At 47.2% G+C, this 23,286-nt stretch overlaps 1 protein-coding gene across 2 annotated transcripts in view; it reads right to left on the bottom strand.

Annotated features, from left to right (window-relative positions):
* Window positions 1-676: 676 nt before the first annotated feature.
* Window positions 677-23,286, bottom strand: part of DSTYK (dual serine/threonine and tyrosine protein kinase) — a 47,510-nt gene continuing 24,900 nt past the window's right edge. The window contains exons 3-13 of one of the 2 annotated variants that reach the window (XM_027611992.2): window positions 19,135-19,804; window positions 15,185-15,417; window positions 14,700-14,783; window positions 13,889-14,065; window positions 12,959-13,088; window positions 12,068-12,224; window positions 11,493-11,625; window positions 9,365-9,478; window positions 7,814-7,928; window positions 5,695-5,829; window positions 677-5,075 (exon numbers count right to left, since the gene is read on the bottom strand). In XM_027611992.2, coding sequence (XP_027467793.1) covers window positions 4,888-5,075; window positions 5,695-5,829; window positions 7,814-7,928; window positions 9,365-9,478; window positions 11,493-11,625; window positions 12,068-12,224; window positions 12,959-13,088; window positions 13,889-14,065; window positions 14,700-14,783; window positions 15,185-15,417; window positions 19,135-19,804 — 2,136 coding nt within the window. In that variant the 3' untranslated portion in view covers window positions 677-4,887. Of the gene's footprint in view, window positions 5,076-5,694; window positions 5,830-7,813; window positions 7,929-7,957; window positions 8,341-9,364; window positions 9,479-11,492; window positions 11,626-12,067; window positions 12,225-12,958; window positions 13,089-13,888; window positions 14,066-14,699; window positions 14,784-15,184; window positions 15,418-19,134; window positions 19,805-23,286 lie in introns of those variants that run through there. The other variant, XM_027611993.2, reaches the window with a different exon arrangement.

Here is a 23,286-nt window from a genome sequence, read left to right as displayed (position 1 = left end):
AAACGTCTATGGTGGCAGGGCGGGCTGGGAACCGCTGGGGTTCCACTGCGGCTTTTCCTGGAAGACTCGGGCACAAACACAGCAACTGTTTGGGGTGTGCTGCCCCCTCCTGGCTGAACGGGTGCTGCAGTTGGAGCACCAGTTGCAGCAAAAAGTGAGGCCGCCACACTAGCAGGATCCTGTAACAAAAAAAAACCACCCGGCACACACCCTGTGCAAGAGCCCGGCAAGCTGCCTGCTGACCTTCCACGGTAGCGGTGACGGCCAGGGGTGGCCCTCGGCTGCGAGGGGCCGATGCTGGTGCCCGCCACGCAATGCCGAGCAAGCGGATCCCAACAGTGGGGTGAGCCCAGATAGAAAATGCAGATGGGCCAGTATGTAGCTTCCACCCTCAGATTCTCTCACGGCGGAATAGAGAGTAGTCCGGCTCATACACGAGCTCCCAATGCAGCAAGTCCGTGCTGAAGAGAAGCTGGGGAAAAGGGTGTGAATCCAGGAAAGGTTCTGAAAAATAAACTGCTCTCACCCTACTTGCTCCTCCCATCCTCCTGCCCCAGCCTCTGGTAGTGATAACGTCAAGCACCCAGAGATCCGGAGCAGTGTCCGGGGGAGTAAGGTGCTCCAGCATCCTTCTGTCCCCAGGAGGGAAGGGAAACAAAGCCAAAGGGAGGTGAACTTCAAACGTTAATGTGATCTTTATTCTACAGCACGTGTGGTATCTGTGCAACCCCACAAGGATACAGAACACTCTATAAAACCAAACCCAACCATCCAAAACGACACTAAAGATTTAACCCATAGGTATGACTCTTAAAAACACAACACAGTCTTGTTTGCCATATTATGGAAAGAGACGGCACAGGGAGAGTGAAGGACTGAGGTTTGTGCCAAGGTAACTTCCTCTTGTTATTGCACTTTTATTCTACACACTTAGTATGTTACACTTTTATTAACACTGTAATAGACATTAGTCCTTTAAAACAAACAAAAATATTACATAAGGATAAAAGACAACACGCTGTCCAGACCGGTTTCCTTCTCAACCCTCTGAGTCGGATGGCCAGGTATTCCCATGGTCTCCACGTGCATCTCGACTGGACTGGATGTTAACAAAGCAGATGAAGTTAAAAATAAAACCCCTTTAAGAACAGCAGTGTTCCTCGCAACCTCCAAAGGAGTTTGCGATGCAAGTTTCTGAAGGTTGCTCCCTCCTCACCCACTTAAATACAGCGCTAGCCCTAACCGCTTCCCCCCATATTTAGAAGGATAAAACCACTTTTTTCTTTTAAAGAAAAAGTGGGTTATATGATCCAGCAAATCCAGAAGTCAAACTTTGAAAACTCAAAGAAAGCAACTACTCTTTTGGCGAAGGACTCTTCAAGGGCCCTTTATCCTGCTGCGAAGTATGGGCTTCGGAGACTCCCTGATTAGCCAGATGAACAGCAAGCCTGCCTTCTCTCCAAAGCGAGGCCACAGGGGACCTCTGCCCCCTAAGTGCTACTATAATCACCGATCCCTCTTGGCTTCTCAGTGCTAAATAATAAGCCAAAAAAATAAAGTGTCATTCAGTGCAGTTACTACTTTGGAGCCCTGCCGCCCCAAACCCCCTCTCTCGTCGGGAAACAACTTCCAAGCCATCTTTGGCAGCTCAGCAAGGATGCACCAAAATGTACCGGAGAGCTGGCACGTACTGGGGGGAGTTCTACCGTTGCCCCCGTTTCCATCTGTGGCAGTAATATGTCCTTTCCTTCACTGTTTCCTTGAATTGTAGTGTTAAAAATTAGGAGAAGCTGCTACATAGGCTCTGTCCCCTTGAAACTGATGGAGTCACAAGTGATTCTCTTTGGTCTGGGAAGAACCCGCACAGCCCTCCTTCCTAGAGAAGTGGAAGGCTTGCTCCATCAATGAGCCACTCTTTATAAAGAGGGTCAAGGAACTAGGGCACGCCCGTGGAAACCTCAGCCAGACAAGCGTTCCCCAACTCATGCCAGACTGACCTCCCTGCCAGCTCCCTAGGCACAGGGTCAGCTGCTCCAGGGCCCCAGGCTCCGGGGTCCCAGGCTCCGCCATTTCTTGATTGCTCTGCAAGAAGGTCCCTCACTCAGTTCTGAAGTAACGCAAGTGACTGGACTTCAAGCGTGTTAAAAATGGCCAGGTGATCATTTTCAGGCTGGGGTAAGTTGCCCCAATGAAGTTGATTAGAAGGATGGAACACAGTAAGGGTAACCCGACCCATCTTTCCTCTTCCCCCAGCCACAATCTCACCTCACCACTTGGGAGCACATACAACCAAAGCTAGGAGGTAAAATCTTTAGGACTTTGGTCTTGTTGAGCCCGCTACAGCCCAAGTGCTCCCAGACTTCTTTGAATACCTAGTGTCTTCCCAAGTAATATACAGTACAGTACATTTCATGGCATTCCATCACTTTAATAATAATGGATGCCAAGGAACAAAGAATCCCAAATTAGCTGACAATGTTATAAAACAGAAGCAAAGTATGCATATGTTGTATATATGTATTCCCGCACTCAGCCCGCTGAGTGTTCAAACAACACCTCCAAATATCTCCACGTGGACTTTGGCTGGCCTGGAGATCTTCAGGAATATCTTGCACCTTTTCTCAAAATGCTTTTTTTGTAATGCATTGTTAACACAACTACTGTCTCACTTAGCATTGGTCTCTCCCATCCTCCCTTCTCACTCAGGCAAAAAATGTGGGAATCTGCTGGGAAACTGGTGCCTGGGAGCAGATTAAGCTGCGGGAAGGGGACAAACTGAAAAGGGCCACTGGGTAGAGGACCCCCCCCCCAGCCCCTGCCTGAATGGGGGGAGGGACTAAGACTTCGGAAGAATGTTAGGAATGCGGCTTCCACAGCATAAGCACGGACTCCTGATTTGAGCTGGAGTAAAGGAAGACTCTCTGGGAAAGGGAACTATAGAAGACCTTTCCTGAAATTTCGTACAGAACAGACTGATTTTTCGGCAGGTAGACACTATTCACCTCTCCTTTTTAAACTTGAAAATCTGGCTTCCTGGAAGCCCCAACATAGTCCCCAGGAGGACAAACAAGTTAATGCAGACAAGAATAGAGTGGACTTGAAGAAGTAAAGCTATAAATGGCTGTTAACAATTCTAAAAGATCTACTGAACATTCCACCAGAACAAGGCTGGAGCTCACACAGAACCCAAAGACACTGGGTCGGTCACTTTACTGTTTGCAAGTAAAAAGGTTCTTAGCACTATACGGAGTTTCTAAAAGGCTCCAAGTGCTTGGAGGCTTACTACGCTCAAGTGTATCATCATCAGAGCCCAGCAGAGTCAAAGAGTGAAAACTGAACTTTAAGAGTTATATGAAAATTTTCTTGTAGATGACATTTACACTCTATTAATGTTGAAGAGGTCATTCTCTCAGAAACAACCCTACAAAATTCTAGCAGCAAGTCTGCCCATTTCCTTACACACCTACTCAGGGACCTGCTTCACGGACTTGGGGGCCAGGCACAGGGGAGAGACCAGAGTGCTTGGAAATTAGGCAGATGGACAGAGGCTACTGACCTCCACTGTCTATTCCTTCACCCACCTGGTGTTCTAAATCAAATGGACCATCTTGGTTGAGGGGGGCTTTAAGTCAAGATCTGAGATGCATCAACATGTAAATTGTTCCCCTCCAGAATTTCTCCACTTAGGCACACTTCCTGACACACGCTCCAAAAGCCCACCAGCACGCCTCCCAGCTGAAGGGGAGGGGAACCGTCCCAGACGCACACACACAGATGTGAGAGGCACACACAGAGCTACAAAAAGCATTCTCTTTCATCTGGTGCTTTCCTTCTTACGTTATATTCAAAATAAAGTAAAATGAAGGGACAAGTTGCAAAAGAAATCTCGGTTAAAAAGCTCACTGATGGAATTTAAAAACATCAGTGTGTTAGATTCAAACACAAAAATGGGAATTTTTGATTCTTCTAAGTTTTAGAAACAACCTGGTATCCTTCTAGTAGGTTTGCAGGGAAGCCCACGGCCTCCAGATCACTGCCCACATCTCCGGTCTCACCAGTTACTCCGTACCGGTCAGTTTTACTCAGATACCATGTTAAATGGAATTTCCCCATCTTGAGACCAAAAAGGGGGGAAAAAAATCAAGACCAAAGGGAAGAAGAAGAGATTCTATCCTGGGGTTAGCAGTAACTCAAAATCCAATCACATATGTATACATATACATATGTGTACACATTTTTTTTTCTTTCTGTGGCCTCTTGGTGATGTAACCGTGACACCCACCCCCAGTAGTCAGTCCTATAAATGTAAACATGCTGGCACTAAAAGGAACAGACAGCTCTGTTTCTAGCTCCCTCACTGGGGCCTCTGACCTCTGCAACCTGAGATCCGGGTGCAGGGAGCAGCAAGTTGCTGTTTTGCTCCTATGTTCTCACAATCCCGGAACTTAGTTCAAATTTCCTAAGGGTCCCGACGACGGGATAGAACCAAACTATTCCTAGCTAGAGCCCAAATTATGAAAATTATAGTTTTTAATACTATCGCCACTGCAGTGCCCCGCCTGTCTTAGCAACATACAGTGAACAGACAATTGGTACATTTGCCTCCTTTTCAGTACTGAGGCTGGAACATTGCATTCTTCGGCGTTTACATGTCCTAGACAATCTTTTGCTAACAGGATGGCTTGGGGCATCAGTGAGGTGCTTAACACGCCCCACAGCCAGCCAACTCTTCACTATCCGGGAGGCATCACTGCCTGGGAAGGTCTCAAGCTGCCCAGCAAGCATCAGTTCCCTCGGGAGCTCTCTGAATAAATGTCAAATTCTTCCCATGGCCAAAAGGTGAGGGGAAGGAAAGAAATAGAGAGTAAAGGAGAAAGGTCTTTGCTTTCAAGTAGAATCATCGAGTCCTCTGTTTGGCCGCTCAGAATTTGACTTGCATAGCCGGTCCATGATGCCCTGGAGCATGGGCTGGACGATGCCCAAGAGAGGTCTCTGAGAGGGGTCCCCATCCCAGCAGGCCTCCATCAACTGCCAGCACTCCTCGTCAAACACAGGAAGACGCTCTGGCCGGGCCCCTGGAGAAAGGCACATGGAAACAAAGCCAGAGTCAGGGAGAGGGCCCGTGCCACGATGAGGCCCGACCAGCTCACAGACCAATCACCCAGGCGGGGCTCAGGAGTTCTGGCTTCAACCGCAAACACTGAGGTCAGAACCTAGTAGTAACTGTGACAACAAATTGGAATGCACTGGCATAGGAAGTTGAAGAATTGGAAGTGTTCAAGAAAAAAGCCTTCTTGAAACAGTTCAGTACAGGGGTGCCTGGGTGGCTCGGTTGGTTAAGCGTCTGCCTTCAGCTCAGGTCATGATCCCGGGGTCCTGGGATCGAGCCCCACATCGGGCTCCCGGCTCAGTAGAGAACCTGCTTCTCCCTCTACCTCTGTCTGCCGCTCTGCCTACTTGTGCTCTCTCTCTGTCAAATAAATAAAATATTGAAAAAGAAAGGGAAAGGGAAAGGGAAAGAGAAAGGAAAGAAAGAAAGAAAGAAAAACAATTCAGTACAGTACTGCCTGAAAGCAAAGGCCTGACTTCAGTGTCTTTCCTGGATTCCGTGACGGTATGTGGTCCTGCTGCTCTCAGTGGTGGTGGTGGTGGGGCGGTGGGGGGTCAGGACAAGGTAGGACTTGTGGCTCTTACCTCTCCGCACATTGTTCCAGAGATGGTCTTTGCTGGCACACCTCTCAAATGCTTCAGGGAGCTTGACAGAGCCCGAGCAGATATACCAGAAGAGAATGCCAAAGGCGTAGACATCGACGGAATTATCGTACTTCCCTGGAGCGAGAAGGGTCGAGACAGTGAGCCAGGGACAGAGAGCGACTGCATCCCCGCTCACAGGGTCTGCAGAGGTCTCCACACCTTTTTTCCGAAAGCTTTTAACATCCATTGCCTACCCTAAGAACCCTGATTGGCAGGACCGTTTACAACGCCCATCTTACTACACCCAAAACCACAGCACCGGGAGGGTAGTGCTAGACACCAGGAGAGCGAGGCTAGAGCCTGACAAAGAAGGAGGACAGGCCTTTGATTCTGATGGAACAGCCAAAACGATTCATCCTGAAAGGTCGGATTAGGGAAATAAGGCTGGGAAACAGGTGGGTGGGTAGATTGGAACCAGAACGTAAAGATCTTAAAAGTCCGACAGAAAAGTCTTGATTCAATGGACAGCAGGAAGTCCCTTATGTTTTAGGGCAGCAGGTGACACGAAGAATGTATTTTGGAAGATTCTTCTGTCAGCAATAGGACTGCAGAGAAACAATCCAGGGAAATGAAATATGAAGTCGCCAAAGGAAAACAAAAGCAGTGGCAATAGAACTTCTTTAGGAAGTAAATCTAGAAGAGAAACGCTGCGTGCGCGCTTGGCTGCGCTGTGGGTCCAGCTAACCCCAATCTTTCCATGCCCGACTCCGCGGAGGGCCGGGGGCAGCCCTGTGCGCGAGGCTAACGAGCGGAGGCCGTGCAGGTCGCCGATTCCAGCTCTTCCCCGCGCGGCCGAGGGGCCTGCCGTGACCTTCGAATCTGCCTCGGCAAACGCCACAACCATGCCCCGTCCGTGAGGCTCGAGCCCTCGGGTCCTCGTCCGGCCCTTCCTTGCTATTGGTCGCAGGTGTTCGGTTGATCACACGATCTTGCCCGCTCCCCCCGCCCCCCCCCCCCCCGAGCTGCCCTGGCACCCGACACACCACTAGCAGCCTGCTCCTGGACAGGGGCCCCACTGCTTTGCCCACTCGAACCCCTCCACCTCCTGCTGCTAAGCTAACCTTCCGCGAACATGTTTTCTGCCCGCGCCTGCGCACAAGCTCAAGTTCCTCACGGCCCCCACACTGAGCCTTCGCTCCTCCACGCGGAGTTCAAGCTCAGAGCATTTCATCTCCAGCCTTGTCTGCTGTTAACTCCCCACGTGGATTTCCTTCCTGTCATGCTGATGCTGCAATTTTCCTACTTCCCTTTCCTCAGCCTCCAGAATGTTCTCTCCTTCGTGACACATGGTTAGATTCTAGAGCCAGAAAAACCTAGATTCCAATCCCAGCTCCATCAACTCTAGTGTTTTGGGGTGGCTTTCTGAAGTTCACCAATCTGGACTCGACTTTATCTGTGACGTGGCCATAAAAATGCATCACCATCACCACAGAAGGGCCGTGAGTATTAAATGGAACAAAATATATGAAAAAGCATACTCATGCTGCCCAGCTCAAAAAACACACTTCCTACAGGTTCCCTTCCCACAGACCAATTTTTCCAGACCTGACTCAAGTTCTACCCAACATCTCACTTCTACCACAAAAGTCAAACATTTCAACCTTCCTTTATCACCTGTCTGAACACCAACGTCACATTAGGTGGCACCCATTTTAGTGCCTTGTCACATGCTGTCCTATACTGCTTCCTAATTATCCTACCTCTCTCAGTGCATCTCTGTCATCTGCAAGTTCCTTAATGATCAGGGCCAACTCCCGGCATATAGAAAGCATTCAATCAGTATTTACTGATCAACCAATTGGCTGATTATGGCAATTACAGCGCGAACAGCTAGAGAAACCTGCACAAGAAGACCTGGTGTCTCCTGTGTGCATTTTTCCTTCTCCCCGCTCTACCTCTTCCCTTCGACCTGCCCTGCCTTAGGTCTCCCTCCTCTGCTTCTCCCTTGCCTGCACCAGATCTGCCAGGAGTACTTGTGGATACTACTCAGCCCAAGGGGTAGCCCTCAGGGTTAAAGTACGGAGCCCTGCTGAAGCCCACTCCCTGCCCCATGGCTTACCTGTGAAAAGTTCAGGGGCCATATGGATTGGCGTCCCCACAATGCTGCCTGACATCATGGCCTCTGGCTTGCAGAATCCTAAGTCAGTGATCTTGGCACGGTTCTGCTTGTCCAGCTGCCAACAAAGCAGGGTGAGAGTGAGCCTGCGTCAGATCCTGCACACAGCACTCAGATGCACACTCAAGCTCAGAAGCAGGTGTCCTCCTTCAAGTAGCACTTAATCAAGCCTCCCTGTCTCCAGATTTGTTCCCACTCCTGCCTTCTTCCCAGACTGTCAGCAACCTGGATGGCAGGGGCTATCTTCTTCGCCTTTGTATACCTCGCCCTTAGCGTAGTGCCTGGCACATCGCAGAAACTTGGTAAGTCTTGGAAGAATGAATAAAGTGAAAGACACCGAGGAAAGTATTTCAGTTCCTGATGATTGTCCTCGGACCTCCAGACCCCAGGGCAGAAAGTCACGAAGGAAGAAGGCTGAGGTCCTCTGGTCAGCTGAGGAGAGTTGCTTGGATTCCCTGCAGTTTCCTTTCCTAAAGGTCCAAGAGAATAAATCTGTGCCTCATTTGACTACTGATAAGCCTCTCAGGTTTCAGCCTATGACTTTAGGGCAACCTCTCCCCTCCCCCACACCACTGCCATCTTTCTATGTATCATGTCTGTTGCCAGAGACACCCTGATGGTACCCAATACAGCTTCAAGAGGAGCGGCTCAGAAGGTTCTTTAGAACTGAGATACCAGGACTGCTGGGTTCATGATCACCTTCTCTTTGACGGTGCATTTACCCATCTCAGCCCTTATCCAGCACCTCTGACCAAACCCTAAACAACAACCAGACCTGGAATCCTCAAAAACATCACAAAAGCAAAAAAGGGCAGAAGGACTATTCTAGATTAAAGGAGGACAGGAAAACATGACAACAAAGTACCCCGTCTGATCCCTGGAGTGACCCTGGATCAAACCAGCAAACAAACGGACTGTGTCTGAGTAACTGGGAAATGTTAATATAAACTGTTTATTAACTAACAGTATTGTATTGATGTTAAATTTCTTTGGTGTGATAATAGCATTTTTATTACACAGAAAAATGTCCTTTATAGGAGATACGAGATCAAGTATTTAGGAGTACTGTGCTATCTGTAACTTACTTTCCTATAGTTGAGTAAAAAAGTGTGTGTGTGTGTGTGTGTGTGTGTGTGCACGTGTGTGTGAGAGAGAGAGAGAGACTGAGGAACAGAGAGAGATGAACCCCAGAGAAAGAGAACATGAATCCGGATGAACGGTATGTGGGTCTCCATCGGACCACTCTGTTCTGTACGTTTACATGTTCCCAACAGTGTCGGCAGAAAAAAACTTTAAGCAACAGAAGCTTGGCCTAGGAGGCAGCCTGACACTCCCCAAGCCTTACGTCCAAGATGCCATCAACCTATCTGCTGTCAACTCCAGTGCGTTCTTGGCAGGCGCACCCCGTGAGCCCACTCACATGTAGGCGGACCCTCGGACAGCCACTTAAGCCACAGAGGCAGGGCGTTATCTCGGGGAAACAGCTCTACTTACCAGAACATTTTTTAGCTTGATATCACGGTGCACGAGTCCCTGGCTGTGCAGGAAGCGGATCCCTTCCACCACATCTAGTGCTATCTGCAGACGGGTCTCCAGCGTCAGCCCAGCCTTGGGGAGACAAAAGGGCTCACTCGTCACTAACAAGACAACTCCTCAGTCCAGCGTGCTTAAACCCACTAAGAGCTCCTTCTGCGGGGCACTGCGAGGCAGCCGGTGCTGGGGCACACAGAGGACAAGGGCAGAGAAGCAGGCGGGAAGAAAGGAAGAGGAAAGCAGTTAGAAGGAAGCCAAGGGAAAGCAAGGAAGGACAAGCTGTGAGGCCTGATAACACCCCTCGGAGGCCGCATGCAGTGGCCGGATGACCCCACATGGCACTAGAGGTGGCGCAGGCCAACACCTGGAGGCATGAGCTCATTTCCAAGCCCTGAACAGACTCTGGAACTGCCCTTGAGGCTCAAAGTAGTTCTAGGTCTCGGGGTGCCTGACCGGCTCAGTCGGTAGAGCATGTGACTCTTGATCTCAGGGTTGTGAGTTCCAGCCCTGTATTGGGCGTAGAGATTATTTTTAAAAAGTTAAAAAATAAAAGTATTAGAAAAAAAAAAAAAGGATTTCTAGGTCTCTCGGGCAGACTGCCTTCCACTGCTTTGTAGGCCTGGTTAGCCCAGGTTTGGCTTTAAGGATTCAAATATCAAAGTCATTCATCTTACTTTTACCATGCCTCCAACTTAGGGCCTCTTGAATTCCAGAGAACATTACATCACTCATCCAGAAGCTCAGCCCACTTGTGGGAAAGCATCAGACAGTGCTGAGCCTAACTCCTCTGAAATGAAGAGGGAGAGCCAGTAGGAGAGTCATTTCCTCCACCCTACTGATTTCTCATGGCTCTTGCAATCATTTCTAAGGATTCCCGTCTTCTATCCAGAAGCTTCCAGGTAATCTGTGAGAAGGGACCTACCCAGATACTCAATGATTAGCTTCCCCCGTCCCACTCTGCCCCCATGTAGGGACCAGACAAAGGAACGTCTCCATGTCCCTTGTGGTTGCTTTGGGTGCGAGAAATTCGACATCCATCTGAGGGTACTTCACCTTCACTCAAAATCTTTCAACAGCGGGGCGCCCGGGTGGTTCAGTTGTTAAGAGTCTGCCTTCAGCTCAGGTCGTGATCCCAGGGTCCTGGGATTGAGCCCCTCATCGGGCTCCCTGCTCAGCAGGAGGCCTGCTTCTCCTTCTCCCACTCCCCCTGCTTGTGTTCCTGCTCTATCTCTCTATCTGTCAAATAAATAAATAAAAATCTAAAAAAAAAATATTTCAACAGCATTTCATGATGTACAATGAAATTTGAATTCTATGGAAACTCTTAATTTTGGTGTTCTGTACTTTCTTCTCAACATTTTTTTGCACATCATGCCCCTCTATTCCCAGACAGCTGTTCCAACATACTAGTGTCCTTCAAATTCTCTGGGCATTATGCTATTCCTTCCTGCTGGGACAGCCTCTTCCTTCTACCTGCCCAAATTTTACCCATCAAGGTGGATTTATCACACTCAAACACCAAATCTTAATGAAATATTCACCAACAGCAAGTCTCTTAAAAGCTTCTAGCAATTGCACTTTTTTTTTTTAAGTAAGCTCTATGCCCAACATGGGACTTGAACTCAGGACCCCAAGATCAAGAGTCACATGCTCTCCCGACTGAGTCAGTCATGTGTCCCTCGCAATTACACTTTTTGATATCCCCTTATGGTGCTTAACACAGGGTCTTGTACAAAGTAGTCACGAATAAATATTTGTTGACTAAACAAACACTGGCTGTATCCATCAAGAGCAAAAAAAGAGGAAAAACAGCAAAGTTACAGGACACCTTTCTGCTCTTCTGAGTCATCTAGATTTTTACCACCACCACAAGAGGTAAAAGTGGTATTCTAGATATAAACTGGGCCAAAAAATCGATTCTGAGAAATGTTTAAGGTTTTTTGGAAGTAAGGGTAATAAAGCTTGATTATTGCCCAAAAATGTCCTGTGAAAGCCAGAAGGTCTGGATGAACAGGAACAGAAGACAGGCCGGAGAGGACCCTGCGGGTGTGGCTGCCGGCAGCGCCGCAGCCCCCTCTTCCTGCCTCACCTTCAGCCCAGTGTAGAGGTCCCGGCGCAGCCTCTCCATGATGAGCAGCACGGCGACGCTGGAGCCCCCGCCATAGCCGTAGTCGATGACCGAGCCGTGCAGATCCACCAAGCGCTCGTGCTTCGGCAGAGACCTGGTGCGAACGAGAGAGGCCGGGGCTGCAACGCTCCGGCTCCAATCGCGACAGCGTGCTGCCACATAGGCAGGAGTCCCCTGAGACCGCTCTTGTCCAGGGCCGGATGTCATGGCCCTCAGTGCAGAGGGAGGGCCAAGAGAATGGCCCCTCTAACAAGGAGTCGGAATTACGGAATCTGAAGACTGAAAGGCCTTCAGGACTAAGAAGTCAAACGGAAGGCAGAGTCTGAGAAATTGGGATGGGAGGGAGAGGGAAGAGACCACGAAGGCCTGCAAGAGAGCACATTTCTGGGCCCAACACGGGAACACTGGCTACAACATCTGCGGACACAGGCACGGAGAGGCACGGCGTGCTGTAGCTCTTGGTACAAAATTCGTACCAGGCTTCTGGCTTCTTCTCTGGATCTTCTCCCATAGAGATGAATGACAGGAGAACCTACCTCATGTAGTGGAACTCCAAAGCCAGGTCATTCCAGTGCTTCTCATCCGGAGGGACGACCGACTTGAGGGCACAAGGGAAGTGTCCTCCCCAGTTGTCACACAGGTACACCACACCATACTGGCCCCGGCCTAGCTCCTGTCCCAGTTTAGGTTTACCTATCAAGTATGGACACAGAGATAAGGCAGGAGGAATGAGAACTTGCTGGGCAACCTCCCTAAGACTCTTAGACACGCAGGGCACCTGGCTGGCTTGGTCAGTGGAGCACGTGACTCTTGATCTCAGGGTTGTGGGTTCGAGCCCCACAGTGGGTGTACAGATTACTTAAAAATAAAATCTTGAAGACTGCAGATTAAAAAATATATAAAATCTCTTGTTAAAAAAAAAGATTTTTAGGGTGCTTGGGTGGCTCAGTTAAGCATCTTCTTTTGGCTCAGGTCATGATCCTGGGGTCCTGCGATCGTGCCCCACGTCAGGCTCCCTGCTCAGCTGGGAGTCTGCTTCTCACTTTGCCCTTGTCCCCCGCTCGTGCTCTCTTGCTTGCTCTCTCTCTCCAACAAATAAATAAAATCTTAAAAAAAAAAAAAAGATTCTTAGATGTGGACCTAGGAGTAGGAAGTCGTAATTATGCTGGGGGGAGAAATTCTGATACTACTGGAAACTAGTAGAAAGTAACCTAACTGCTCCGATTTAAATAAACTTCAGTCATCTTGTCTGAACTGTATAAATAGCAGGACCAAACAGACTTTAGGAATTCAAAAACACATCAGGGGGTGCTGAGGCAGCTTTGCAAGGAAGCAGCTTTAGACACTGGGATTCTCCAAGGTAGAACAGGAGAATGTCAGGTATCCAGAACCTTCTTCCCATCTACTTGGGAAAAACAAGGACTCACGATGCAGCAAGACATCCTGTAAAGAACGGCTTTCCAAAGAAAGGCGAGCCAGGCGTGGGGCATGATCTTTCCGAACCTTCAACCACAGATCCTCTGTTTTCTCCAACCGGCCTGAGTGGCCAGCTTCTAGCTGGGAGGGAAACAGAAAAAAGTCATGTGACTTATCAAGTCCCCAGCTTGGCTTCCTCACCTATTATATGGGGTAATAACAGCTACCTCCTAAGGTAACTATGAGAGTTACACAAGACGTTTGTAACGTGACTGGTACACAGTGAACTCTTGGTAAGCAATAACTGTTCCTCCTGGATGCATACCCACATCTCTGCACCCCACACTCTACACACACATACACACACATGCACGCACATCCACCCCAAGGGGACAAGCAGATGTCACATAACTGTGAACCAGTATGACAGTTACAAAGTCATCCTTTTTCTGACTCATTCCTAAAATACTAAATAACTTAAATAAAATTCCTACCCCCTTTTTTTAAAGATTTTATTTATTTATTTGACAGAGAGAGACACAGCGAGAGAGGAAACACAAGCAGGGGGAGTGGGAGGGGAAGAAGCAGGCTTCCCGCGGAGCAGGGAGCCCGATGCGGGGCTCGATCCCAGGACCCAGGGATCATGACCTGAGCCGAAGGCAGACGCTTAACAACTGAGCCACCCAGGCGCCCAAAATTCCTACCCCTTGATTTTCATTCCTCACTCAGTGAAATGGGGAGATATTAACTGAGTTCCCTCCATGTTCCCTGGAGTTAGAAAAATCTCCACATGAAAAATGTACCGATGAAAATTCCCATAATATTATCATTTAATAGCTAGGAAGAAAATAACCGGTAATTTTATAAAAATTATATGAAGAGCAGTGGGCAAAATATTCCCCAGAGGGTAGATTCCTCTCTCTCTCTTCCCACACACCCACCTGCCGCAAGGAGGCTGCAAACGCTTCGTGAGAACTGTTGAGCCGGGTCCGGAACTGGCTACAGATGCTCTTGGCCAACTTGGAGGCGCTGAGGCTCTCGATGGCTTCCTGGGCTACCTTTCTCTTCCATTCCAGCGTGATGGCAGGTGGGCTCACCCATGTGATGCGCTGTATGATCTGCAGGATGAGGTCAGTGAGAACACTCAAGGGTGGGAGACAGGTACCACCAGAAAGAACCAACAACCCTTCCCCTTGGGGCTAGCCACTAGTTAGGAGCAGGCTGTGAAGAAAGGAGCCACGTGATGGCTAAGACCCCTCTCCCATTCCATCGACCTCAGAATCAGGGCTCAGACCAAGGGAAAGCATCAAGGAACACTAGGCCCAGTCTACGTGCTCACAAGCCCTCACCATGTACAGTTAGTGCCAGGGGTGCCTGAGAATTCTCTTTCTGAACTCAGTATGGAAAAAGAGCCACATCAAATTCAGGAAAAGAAACCACACAAATGGCCTCTGGCAACAAAGCCTGGGTCTGAGAAAACATTTAAGCTGGGAAAAAGGAATACGAAGAAGCTGGTGAAGGAGAGTTTTATGGCTGCATAAAATTTCATTTAAACGCACTATTTTAAGCGTTAAAGGGGCACTGCTCCTTATTATTTCAGAATAGGCACAAATCAGAACTCTCCCAGGCAGACAAACCAGGACAAATGGCCACCCTACACCAACAGAATATCCTAGACATCAGTTGCTTTTAGTGACTAAGGTTCATCTGAGCCAACGAGGGGCGGAAAATGTTTCTCTACGGAAGCTCCACCTGTTTGATTTGCTCCCATAGCATCCTTGTAACCGAGGACCCTGAGTGAAACGTAACTTCAACGTGATAGGCGGCATTTAAGATCTGAAAGAGAACACACAAAAGAAAATCAAGATGCCCTGAGCAGAGTGGCCGATTAAAAAATGTGATAAATATTTACTTAAAGCACAGAGTCCTGTTTCAAGGTTCCCAAATATATCCTTCCATAAACGTGCAGAGTCTCCATGGGTTGATCATCTATTTTGTGACTCTTTGGGCCCCTTTACTTACATCTTCACCGTCCTGCGTGTTGCCTTAACTGCGATTTTGCAGTTCACAAGCATCTCCGATGGGTAGGGGTCATGTGATGGGAAAACTAAATAAAATTCCAACCAGATGGGCAAAGTGGTGAAAGGGAAATTCTTGGCTAGCTTGAGGTCAGGCTTGCGTGTGGGCTCTGTTTCCTGTGTTATCTGTGATGTGGTGTCTAACTGGTCTTCGAGTACCTGTTTGAGATAATTACTGGTGATGTGAACAGAGACGTCCTGGGACTTCTCCAGGCTCTGCAGACAGCGTTCCAGGGTCCCGACGAAGCTCTCACGCAGGTAATCCACTGAGCTGATCAGCTTGTTAGCCACTGCCTGATTGAGCCGGGAGATGATGAGCTCCTGGATCTGCCGGATGCAGCATTTGATTTCTCTGGTGCCCACTGCCTCTCCATTCTCAGGGACAATAACATCTATGGAGGCAGAGAGAGAAGCCAGCTGGCTGTGAGGGGAAGGGGCAGGCACTCAGAATAAAGGTCTCTCCCCATCAAAGCCAAGGAGCTGCCATGACTACGGCTATAAAACACATGGCTGGCTGGCGAACTCTGACCCTCAGCGTGATCCGGGGCCACACGGTCCTCTACTGCTAGGGCATCTAAGAATCCCGAGAGGGAGCAACTGTGTCCAGAATGAACCTATTGATTTTGTCAGCTTTTATGTCACATTTATAGGACAGGGGGAATATTTATTGAGTGCAATTTGAGAGGCACCATAATTAGTATTTTATATATGTAATCGAATTTAATCCTCATGATAACTTTGTCAGGTGGGTATTACTGGTGATATTTTATAGATCAGGAAACAACCTCAGGGAGAGGACAGAGGGGGCACTGGGAAGGCGACGGTACAGTTAGGAAGGGCGACAGCCAGCACCTAAACCCCAGCTCAGGGACTGCCTTGGATCTTTGTAATATTTCACACTGCGGAACTCCTGGAAAAATCCAAGAGTTGGGGATTTGATGCTAATCAATTACTAAATAAAAAGTAAGCCTGAAATGTTGTTGCCAACCTGCTACTACTTCCCAGAATTAGAAATCTGTTCTGCAAGTCAGAGGACAGAACTTAAGAGAAGACAAATTACCTGCAAAAACTCCACTCCTAAAAAGGCACTCTGATGTCTACTGTGGGAATTTAAATTGGTGCCACCTCTTTAGAGGAAATCTCATAATATCTACCAAAAAAATTTTTTTAACCTATCAAAATTTTAAACTAACCAACCAACAAACAAAAATATCTACATAGCCTTTGACCTAACTATTCTGCTTCTAGGAACTGTTTTTCTAGAAATATACCTTTACAAGCCCCAAAGATATGCATGTAAATGATAACGCAGTAGAGTTTGTAACAGCAAAAAAGAAAAAAGAAAGAATGAGCCTAAATGTCCATCAGTAGGGGTATAGTTGAATAAAATCAGGTACATCTATTAGAAGAAGACAAATCCATGTGTACATTTATGGGAAGATCTCTACGATATGAGTTCAGTGAAAAAGCAAGGGGCAGAAGAACACATGGAGGAAAACTAGGTGGCTGGAGGACAGTATCTTTATATCTAGTACTATGCATGTAGGTATTATCTTTAAAAAAAAAGTATTTTCTGAAGTATGTATGTAATGCATTACCTCTATTTTATTATTTTTTTAAGATTTTATTTGAGAGAGAGCGAGAGCACGCACATGTGCACGAGCAGGGGAAAGGGCAGAGGGAGAGGGACAAGTAGACTCCCCACTGAGGGGGGAGCCTGCCATGGGGCCTGATCCCAGGACCCCGAGATCATGACCTGAGCCCAAGTCAGACAGACGTTTAACCGCCTGAGCCACCCAGGTGCCCCACGTTACCTTTATTTTAAAACAAAAACCAATACCAGAAATCCAGCTCCTTAGGTTACGTGGTAGCTCTCTTCTAAATCTACTTACCATTGCCTCAAGGATCCCCAGAAAGAACTTAGAACAAGGTTAGTCCCATCTAATACACAGCTAACTCGGAAAGTGGCTTCACAAATCCACCATGTAGTTAACAGAGCCAGATGTCTGATCTACTTGTTCCCAGTTCCCCCTGCGTCTGTTGAACTAACCACTGCGTCCCAGGTACCAGACATGGTATCCCTGGCACATAATAAACAATCAAATATTTCACAGACTGCCCAACCTCCCTGCCCTGCCCCCTTTATCCTGTGCGCTATGATGCCGACGCTGATGCCCCAGCATCCTAAGTTGGTCAGGAGCCTTCTTAGGATCTCCACTGCAAGTCCTCCCCACACTGGGAATTCACCAGAGTTACCTTTGCTCATCTTTAGAAAGACCTATAAGAAATAAAGCTTCCTGTGCTTGCTAAAGTGGACTCTGTTTCCTCTGTGTAAGTGTGACACAGCTATATACCAAAATTCACATACTCATTCAAACTCCCATGAGGTAGTGTACACATCTGTGTGAACTGCTGTAGGAGATATGATGATAAACAAGACCCTATTCTCCTTCCTCTCTCAGATTTTAGAAAACACTCAGAAGAACATAAACAATTGTAATAAAAGAAAATGAAATATGCCAGAAATTTCAGGTACGCATGAAATGCAGTGGGAGTTCAGATGGATGTGATATCTATTAGCTAAGAAAATTAAAGACACCTTCACGAAAGATGTTATTTAGAAGAAGCCTTGAAGGGTAGGTAGGATTTGGAAATTCACAAATAAAAGACTTTTTGGGTTTAGGGCAGGGCAGGAGTAAAGAAAAAGCAAAAGAAGAGATGGAGGACAGCAAGCAGCTGAGAGCAAGAGAAAGTGAAATTAGCAGAAGGTGCCTAGTGGGAAACAGGACCAGGAAAGTTGGTCAGGGCTAGGCTTTGGAAGATCCTTACCACTAGGCTAACAAGTCTAAACTTAGTCTGTAGGAACACAGAACCAATGCAGATGAACTGGAGAAAGGAGAGAAAGATGTCTGGGAGAACAATAGGTAGCTAGGAGCTATAGGGAGAGCAGTAGCTCAGGTGGACTGAGGAAGAGGGAACAGAAAAGCAAAGGTAGATATGAAATATGGAAGAAGACACATCAGAACTTGGCCGCTGACCGGATGTGGGGACAAGGGAGAGCAAAGAGCTGGAGACCATGCTAAGGTTCCGAAGCCGGTTACTAGGAAGATGGCGGCGGCAGTAACTGGGAAGAGATTCAGAGGCAGTAAAGCATGGAAATTCAGAGTATGGGCTCAGGTATCAGAGTGCTAGTTTCAAACTCTTGCCTTTACTCTTCAGTACCTGTGACCTTGAGCAAATTACTTAACCTGCCTAAGCCTCAGTTCTCTCATCAGGAAGATGGCAATATGCAGAATCTATGGAGGGACTGAGAAAAAACTGATGCGAGGTCCCACGTCAGAAATTCTGATTAATCGGTCTGGAGCGCTCTGGGGTGATTTCAAACATCTATTTTTAAAAAGCCCCCCAGGAGATTTGGATGTACAGCAATGATTGAGAACCTCAAGGTAACTTGCAAACCACATCACTGTTCTTAATGGGTGGTAGGGCTAATGTTCCTACAGGGAGGTTTACAGAGTAGTCAGTATACAAAGTCAGCCACATCAAGACCTCAACCCCAAAAGACCTGACGGATCACTTTGGTCCAATGTTGTTAATAGCCACTCATGAAGAATGGACTTCCAGAAAAGTTGTAAACACAACTTTGGGAAATACTCCTGAGCTGGGTTTCAGGAGCAGCTTGGAAAGAAAATGAGACCAAAGCACACAAAAAAGAACCAATAAGGAAGCACGGGCCATGCTGAAGGTTAAAGCCAAGGTTAAAGCATGACTTAGTAATGCTCTTCAGGCAGCTCTTTTCCAGCTCCGTCAAGGTCGAGGGGATATAGATATAAACTGGAAATTTAAGAGCGCTATTAGGATGAACTTACCAGAAGCTGGACTACCAGTCCCAGGAAGGAATGACAGTGGAATCTTCCAGGAAGGCCTCTGAGAAGAGAGGCCACTCTGGCTAAGTGATTTAAGGTGGGCTCCTACTCATGACAGTTGGGTAGACAAGATGTTCCTGAGCTGCCTTTGGCCTTTGGAATTCATGGGACTCAGTTTCCAGCTAAGAAAGGGTTAAAGAATCCTGTGGTCCCAGCAGCCCACACCAAGCTCTCGAGACCTACCTTTAAATTCCATGTTGGCAGCATCATCCAGAAGTTCCTCCTTCATGGTGTTAAGCGTCTCAACAATCATGTCCTTCATTTCCTCCTGCTTTCGGTTAGCAATATTCATCAGTGATTCGTACAACTCATTTTCCTTTTTTCGAGTATATTCCAGACGTTTGGGAGTGATCTGTAGGTCCCGCTGCATGTCAAAGGCCTGGTTAATAAAGATGTCGAGGCAGAGACAATGCACCCGGTTCAGGGCCTTGGCTGCGTCCACCAGGCGAGTCTGTAGCACCTGCTGGGAAAATGTGCTCAAGTGCCTCAGTTTCTCACTTTGTTCCACCAACATGCTCTGAGCTTTAGTGTCTTGGCCAGGGGCCCCACAGTTGCAGTGACTGCTACTCAGGTAGCCCAGGCCCATCAGCTGGTGATGGAGGGCTGATCTTTCACTCTCTATTCTTCTGGTACATGAGGCAATGATCTCCGAGCCCAGCTGCGGCACTTTGAAAAAGAATACGGGAAAGGAGAAATACTTTCGGATTTCCTGAAGCTCTTGCTCGTCCCTCTCAGACAGTTCGTCTTTGTGGAGTGCATAGGTTATCACAGGCAAGAAATCGTTCACCAAGTCACCCAGAACATCCACTGCAGGCCGGAGGCCTTGGCATGGTGCTACCACAATGTCCACATCCTGGAAGGGGAAGGGGGGTCGTATCAGCACTTCAGGGTCAGAACCAATCCTTGCCTCCCCAAAGTCCCACAATGAGACCAAAATCCAGACCTGTGACGGGGCAGTGGGACTTCGGGACGCCCCAACGACTTGCCCACCTCCTTCCCTGAGTTCCCAACACTCCCTGCCGCAGCCTAAGAGGCAGGCACTCATCTAGAGTGAGTGAGAAAACAGTCTGTAGAAAGGCTGGCAGATAAAAAGACTTCAGTTCCTGGCTTCCTTTGCTGTTTGGAAACCCACTGATGACCTCCGATGAAGGAGTAAGACAAATGATGGAAGGAGAAAGAATTAATGTGGACATGATCAGATCGGGATTGAGGCTGCCTGGAACATTCCTCCCACTCTCCTCTTTGCTCATCTTCCCAGCCCCACCTTTCTAAAGTGGCTAACTCCCAGGCTAACTCCCAAGCAGCTTTCCGATCTCCCTGCGTATTCCTATCATGCTCTTAAGTGAGTCCTTCCTAGTACACAATCCCAAGCACTCTCTACTTCTCCTTTCCTTAATGTTCAACACATTTATAATGTATTTATTTCGAACCCATTTTTCGGGGTACCTGGGTGGCTCAGGTGGTTGAGATTCTGCCTTTGGCTCAGGTCATGATCCCAGGATCCTAGGATCGAGTCTGCATCAGGCTCCTTGCTCAGCGGGGAGCCTGCCTCTCTCTCTGCTTCTTCCCCAGCTTGTGCTGCCCCCCCACCACAAATAAATAAAATCCTTAAAAAAAATAAAAAATAAATAAAATCCATGTTTCCCCAATAGCCTGTCAACCCTTTGAGGGCAGGGACCATGTCTACCTTGTTAACTATGGTAATTCCAGTGCCTAACATATAGCCCTCACTATTGTTGAATCAATCAAGGAGCAAATTAAAACCAGGTTTGCCAAACATTACTGTCCTGTTCTAAAAGTTTGCAGGTATCCCAAAGTCTTAGCCGCCAAAGTCCTGGTAATACCTTTATTCTCGTGATCACGTGGTATGACAGAGACTAAGGTTTGCCTATCCAATGTTTACCCTCTGCATTATTGGGAAGGCAATGGCCTTTACAGACAAGGCTGCCCGGTAAGTGCATGGGGCTTTCAGGAAGGTTCTTTAGAGGGGGTTCAATTCTACCAGGAAGTATGCTCTTTGGCCTCACCCTTTTTGCCTACAGCCCAAAAGCAAACCTGAGGGTAGAAGCCAGCATTGAGGATGATGAAGCAAAAAGAAATAGGGGGCCTGGGTCCCTGGTGACAGCAGAGTGGGCACACCAGTCTGGCTTCAGACTCCTTTCATGTGAGGGAAAAAAAATTAACTTCTATCTTGTTTAAGCAAGCGCATTTTTCTGATCGTCTGTTACATATGATTGAACCCAATCATAACTCATACACCCAAGGTCTTTTTTTTTTTTTTAAGATTTTATTTATTTGACAGAGAGAGACACACAGTGAGAGAGGGAACACAAACGGGGGAGTGGGAGAGGGAGAAGCAGGCTTCCCGCCGAGCAGGGACCCTGATGCGGGGCTCGATCCCAGGACCCTGGGATCACGACCTGAGCCGAAGGCAAGACGCTTAACGACTGAGCCACCCAGGCGCCCCCATACACCCAAGATCTTAAAGTGAGTTTCAAGAATGATCTTTGGTTTAGAAACAAACCTCTACAGGTCCTTTTCTAGCCAATAGCTTTTGCTTTGTGTTCTACTTCTTTCCTGAGGATCCTGAGGCACTTAGAGAGCATATGTTTCCATCCATGGCATAGGCTGCTCTTCTCTATCTTTGAAATTGTCTACTCTGCCTGGCATTCCAGACCTAAGGGTCGACCAGGAGGCTCATACCTGTATCACCATTGTAGGCACACCAAGGGGATGTCTTCAGCGACCCGCAAACTCAAAATCAATCCTCCACGGAATTCTAGCACATTTTACAGAGTTGTAAAAGAATTCAACACAAACCTGTTCAAGTTTGTGTCCTTAACATTTATCAGATGTTGCAAATGTACTTTATTTGAAATGTAAAAAATATGCAATTTGTTTTCTTTCGGGCTTATATTGTTTTCATTCCTTACCCTATTGAGTAGCAGGTATTTTTGATGAAAAAAAAATTTTAAATAAAAACCTGGGACCTTTTCCTTTTTGATCTCCTTGCCTAGATAAGAAAGGGCTGGGAAATGCCAGCCTATTATTTCTTGTACTGTGTGTGTGTGTGTGTGTGTGTGTGTGTGTGTGTGTGTGTGTGTGTGTGTAAGAGAGAGAGAGATCTCCCATCCCCAGAAAAGCTTTACAAAGATCTCATCTTCCCTAATAAAGAATTAGCAAGTTTAATTCTCAGGTAGATCACAAAACTATTATTTGGCCACTCTGAACTCTCTAAAGCTAAAAGTGCTTTTAGCATCTCACCATTTCTAATTTGAGCAAACACTGAAAATCCGGCTACTTTCCATCCAAGTCTAGGCCAAAAAGAGATCTGCTATTTCATCTATGCCTTGAATTGCATGAAATGTTTTCTGGTCGGTAGACTAGTCGACACTCACCCCACTGTTCAAGACAAACCCCCTTCACTACACTGAGTCACAATGCTGGAGTATGAATCACTTCATGAGGCATATTCAAAAAGTGGGTAAGAACTTTTATGGCTTAGAGTAGAACACACAAATGCCTAAATACCAACATTATAATACATATAATAATTTAATAAAGACTAGGAGAGAATCCCAAGAAATGAAAAGTTATAGTAAGATAGAGAATTACAGGTGAACATGTTTTTAAAAATATGTATTTTAAAGTTGCAAACCTCTCTTAAATATATACATTTTGAAAGATATAAACCAACCAAACTTATTACAGGAATATCATGAGAAAAAAGCCTAAATATGCAAAACCAAAGTAAGAGTTCTTTGAAAATCGTCAGGAATAATTTTGTTTGCTTGTTTATTCTAAATTCTAAAATAAATTCACAGGGTTTCCTCAAAGAACCATTTTGTGTGTGCAAGAAAACCAAAAGCTGTGGGGTCCACTTGCAGAACCAATATCCTTCCTAGGAGACTGCTGACTTCATTTGCTCACAGGTGCAAATTCATTTTTTAAAGGCTTCAGGGCTTTCTAATGGTAGATACCACCTGATATACTGGCAAATAGGAAGAAGTTGTCCACTCCTAAATATATCCTGTACTAAACAAAAATGGATAGACAACAAGTACGATGCTCTCTCTCTCCTCCATTCCCCAGGTAGTCTCACCGCGCCGATGACCGTGCGTGCGGGAGAGAGGCAGAAAGAGCTGCCTGCCTGACATCCTGGCAGCAGTACAAACCAGGCTGGAATGTGCTGTGTGATTCTGTGACACTTACGGTGAAGGGATGACTCATCTCTGACAGTTATAAACAAAAAGGGAAGCCAGCACTGTCTCCTGGAGAGAGGGAGTGAAAAAAGTCATCAGTAATATATAGAGGAGGAGCCAGACCTATTCTGGC

Source organism: Zalophus californianus, chromosome 10 (genome assembly GCF_009762305.2).
Source record: "Zalophus californianus isolate mZalCal1 chromosome 10, mZalCal1.pri.v2, whole genome shotgun sequence".
NCBI lineage: Eukaryota > Metazoa > Chordata > Mammalia > Carnivora > Otariidae > Zalophus > Zalophus californianus.
This window is presented reverse-complemented; position numbering and strand designations above follow the sequence as displayed.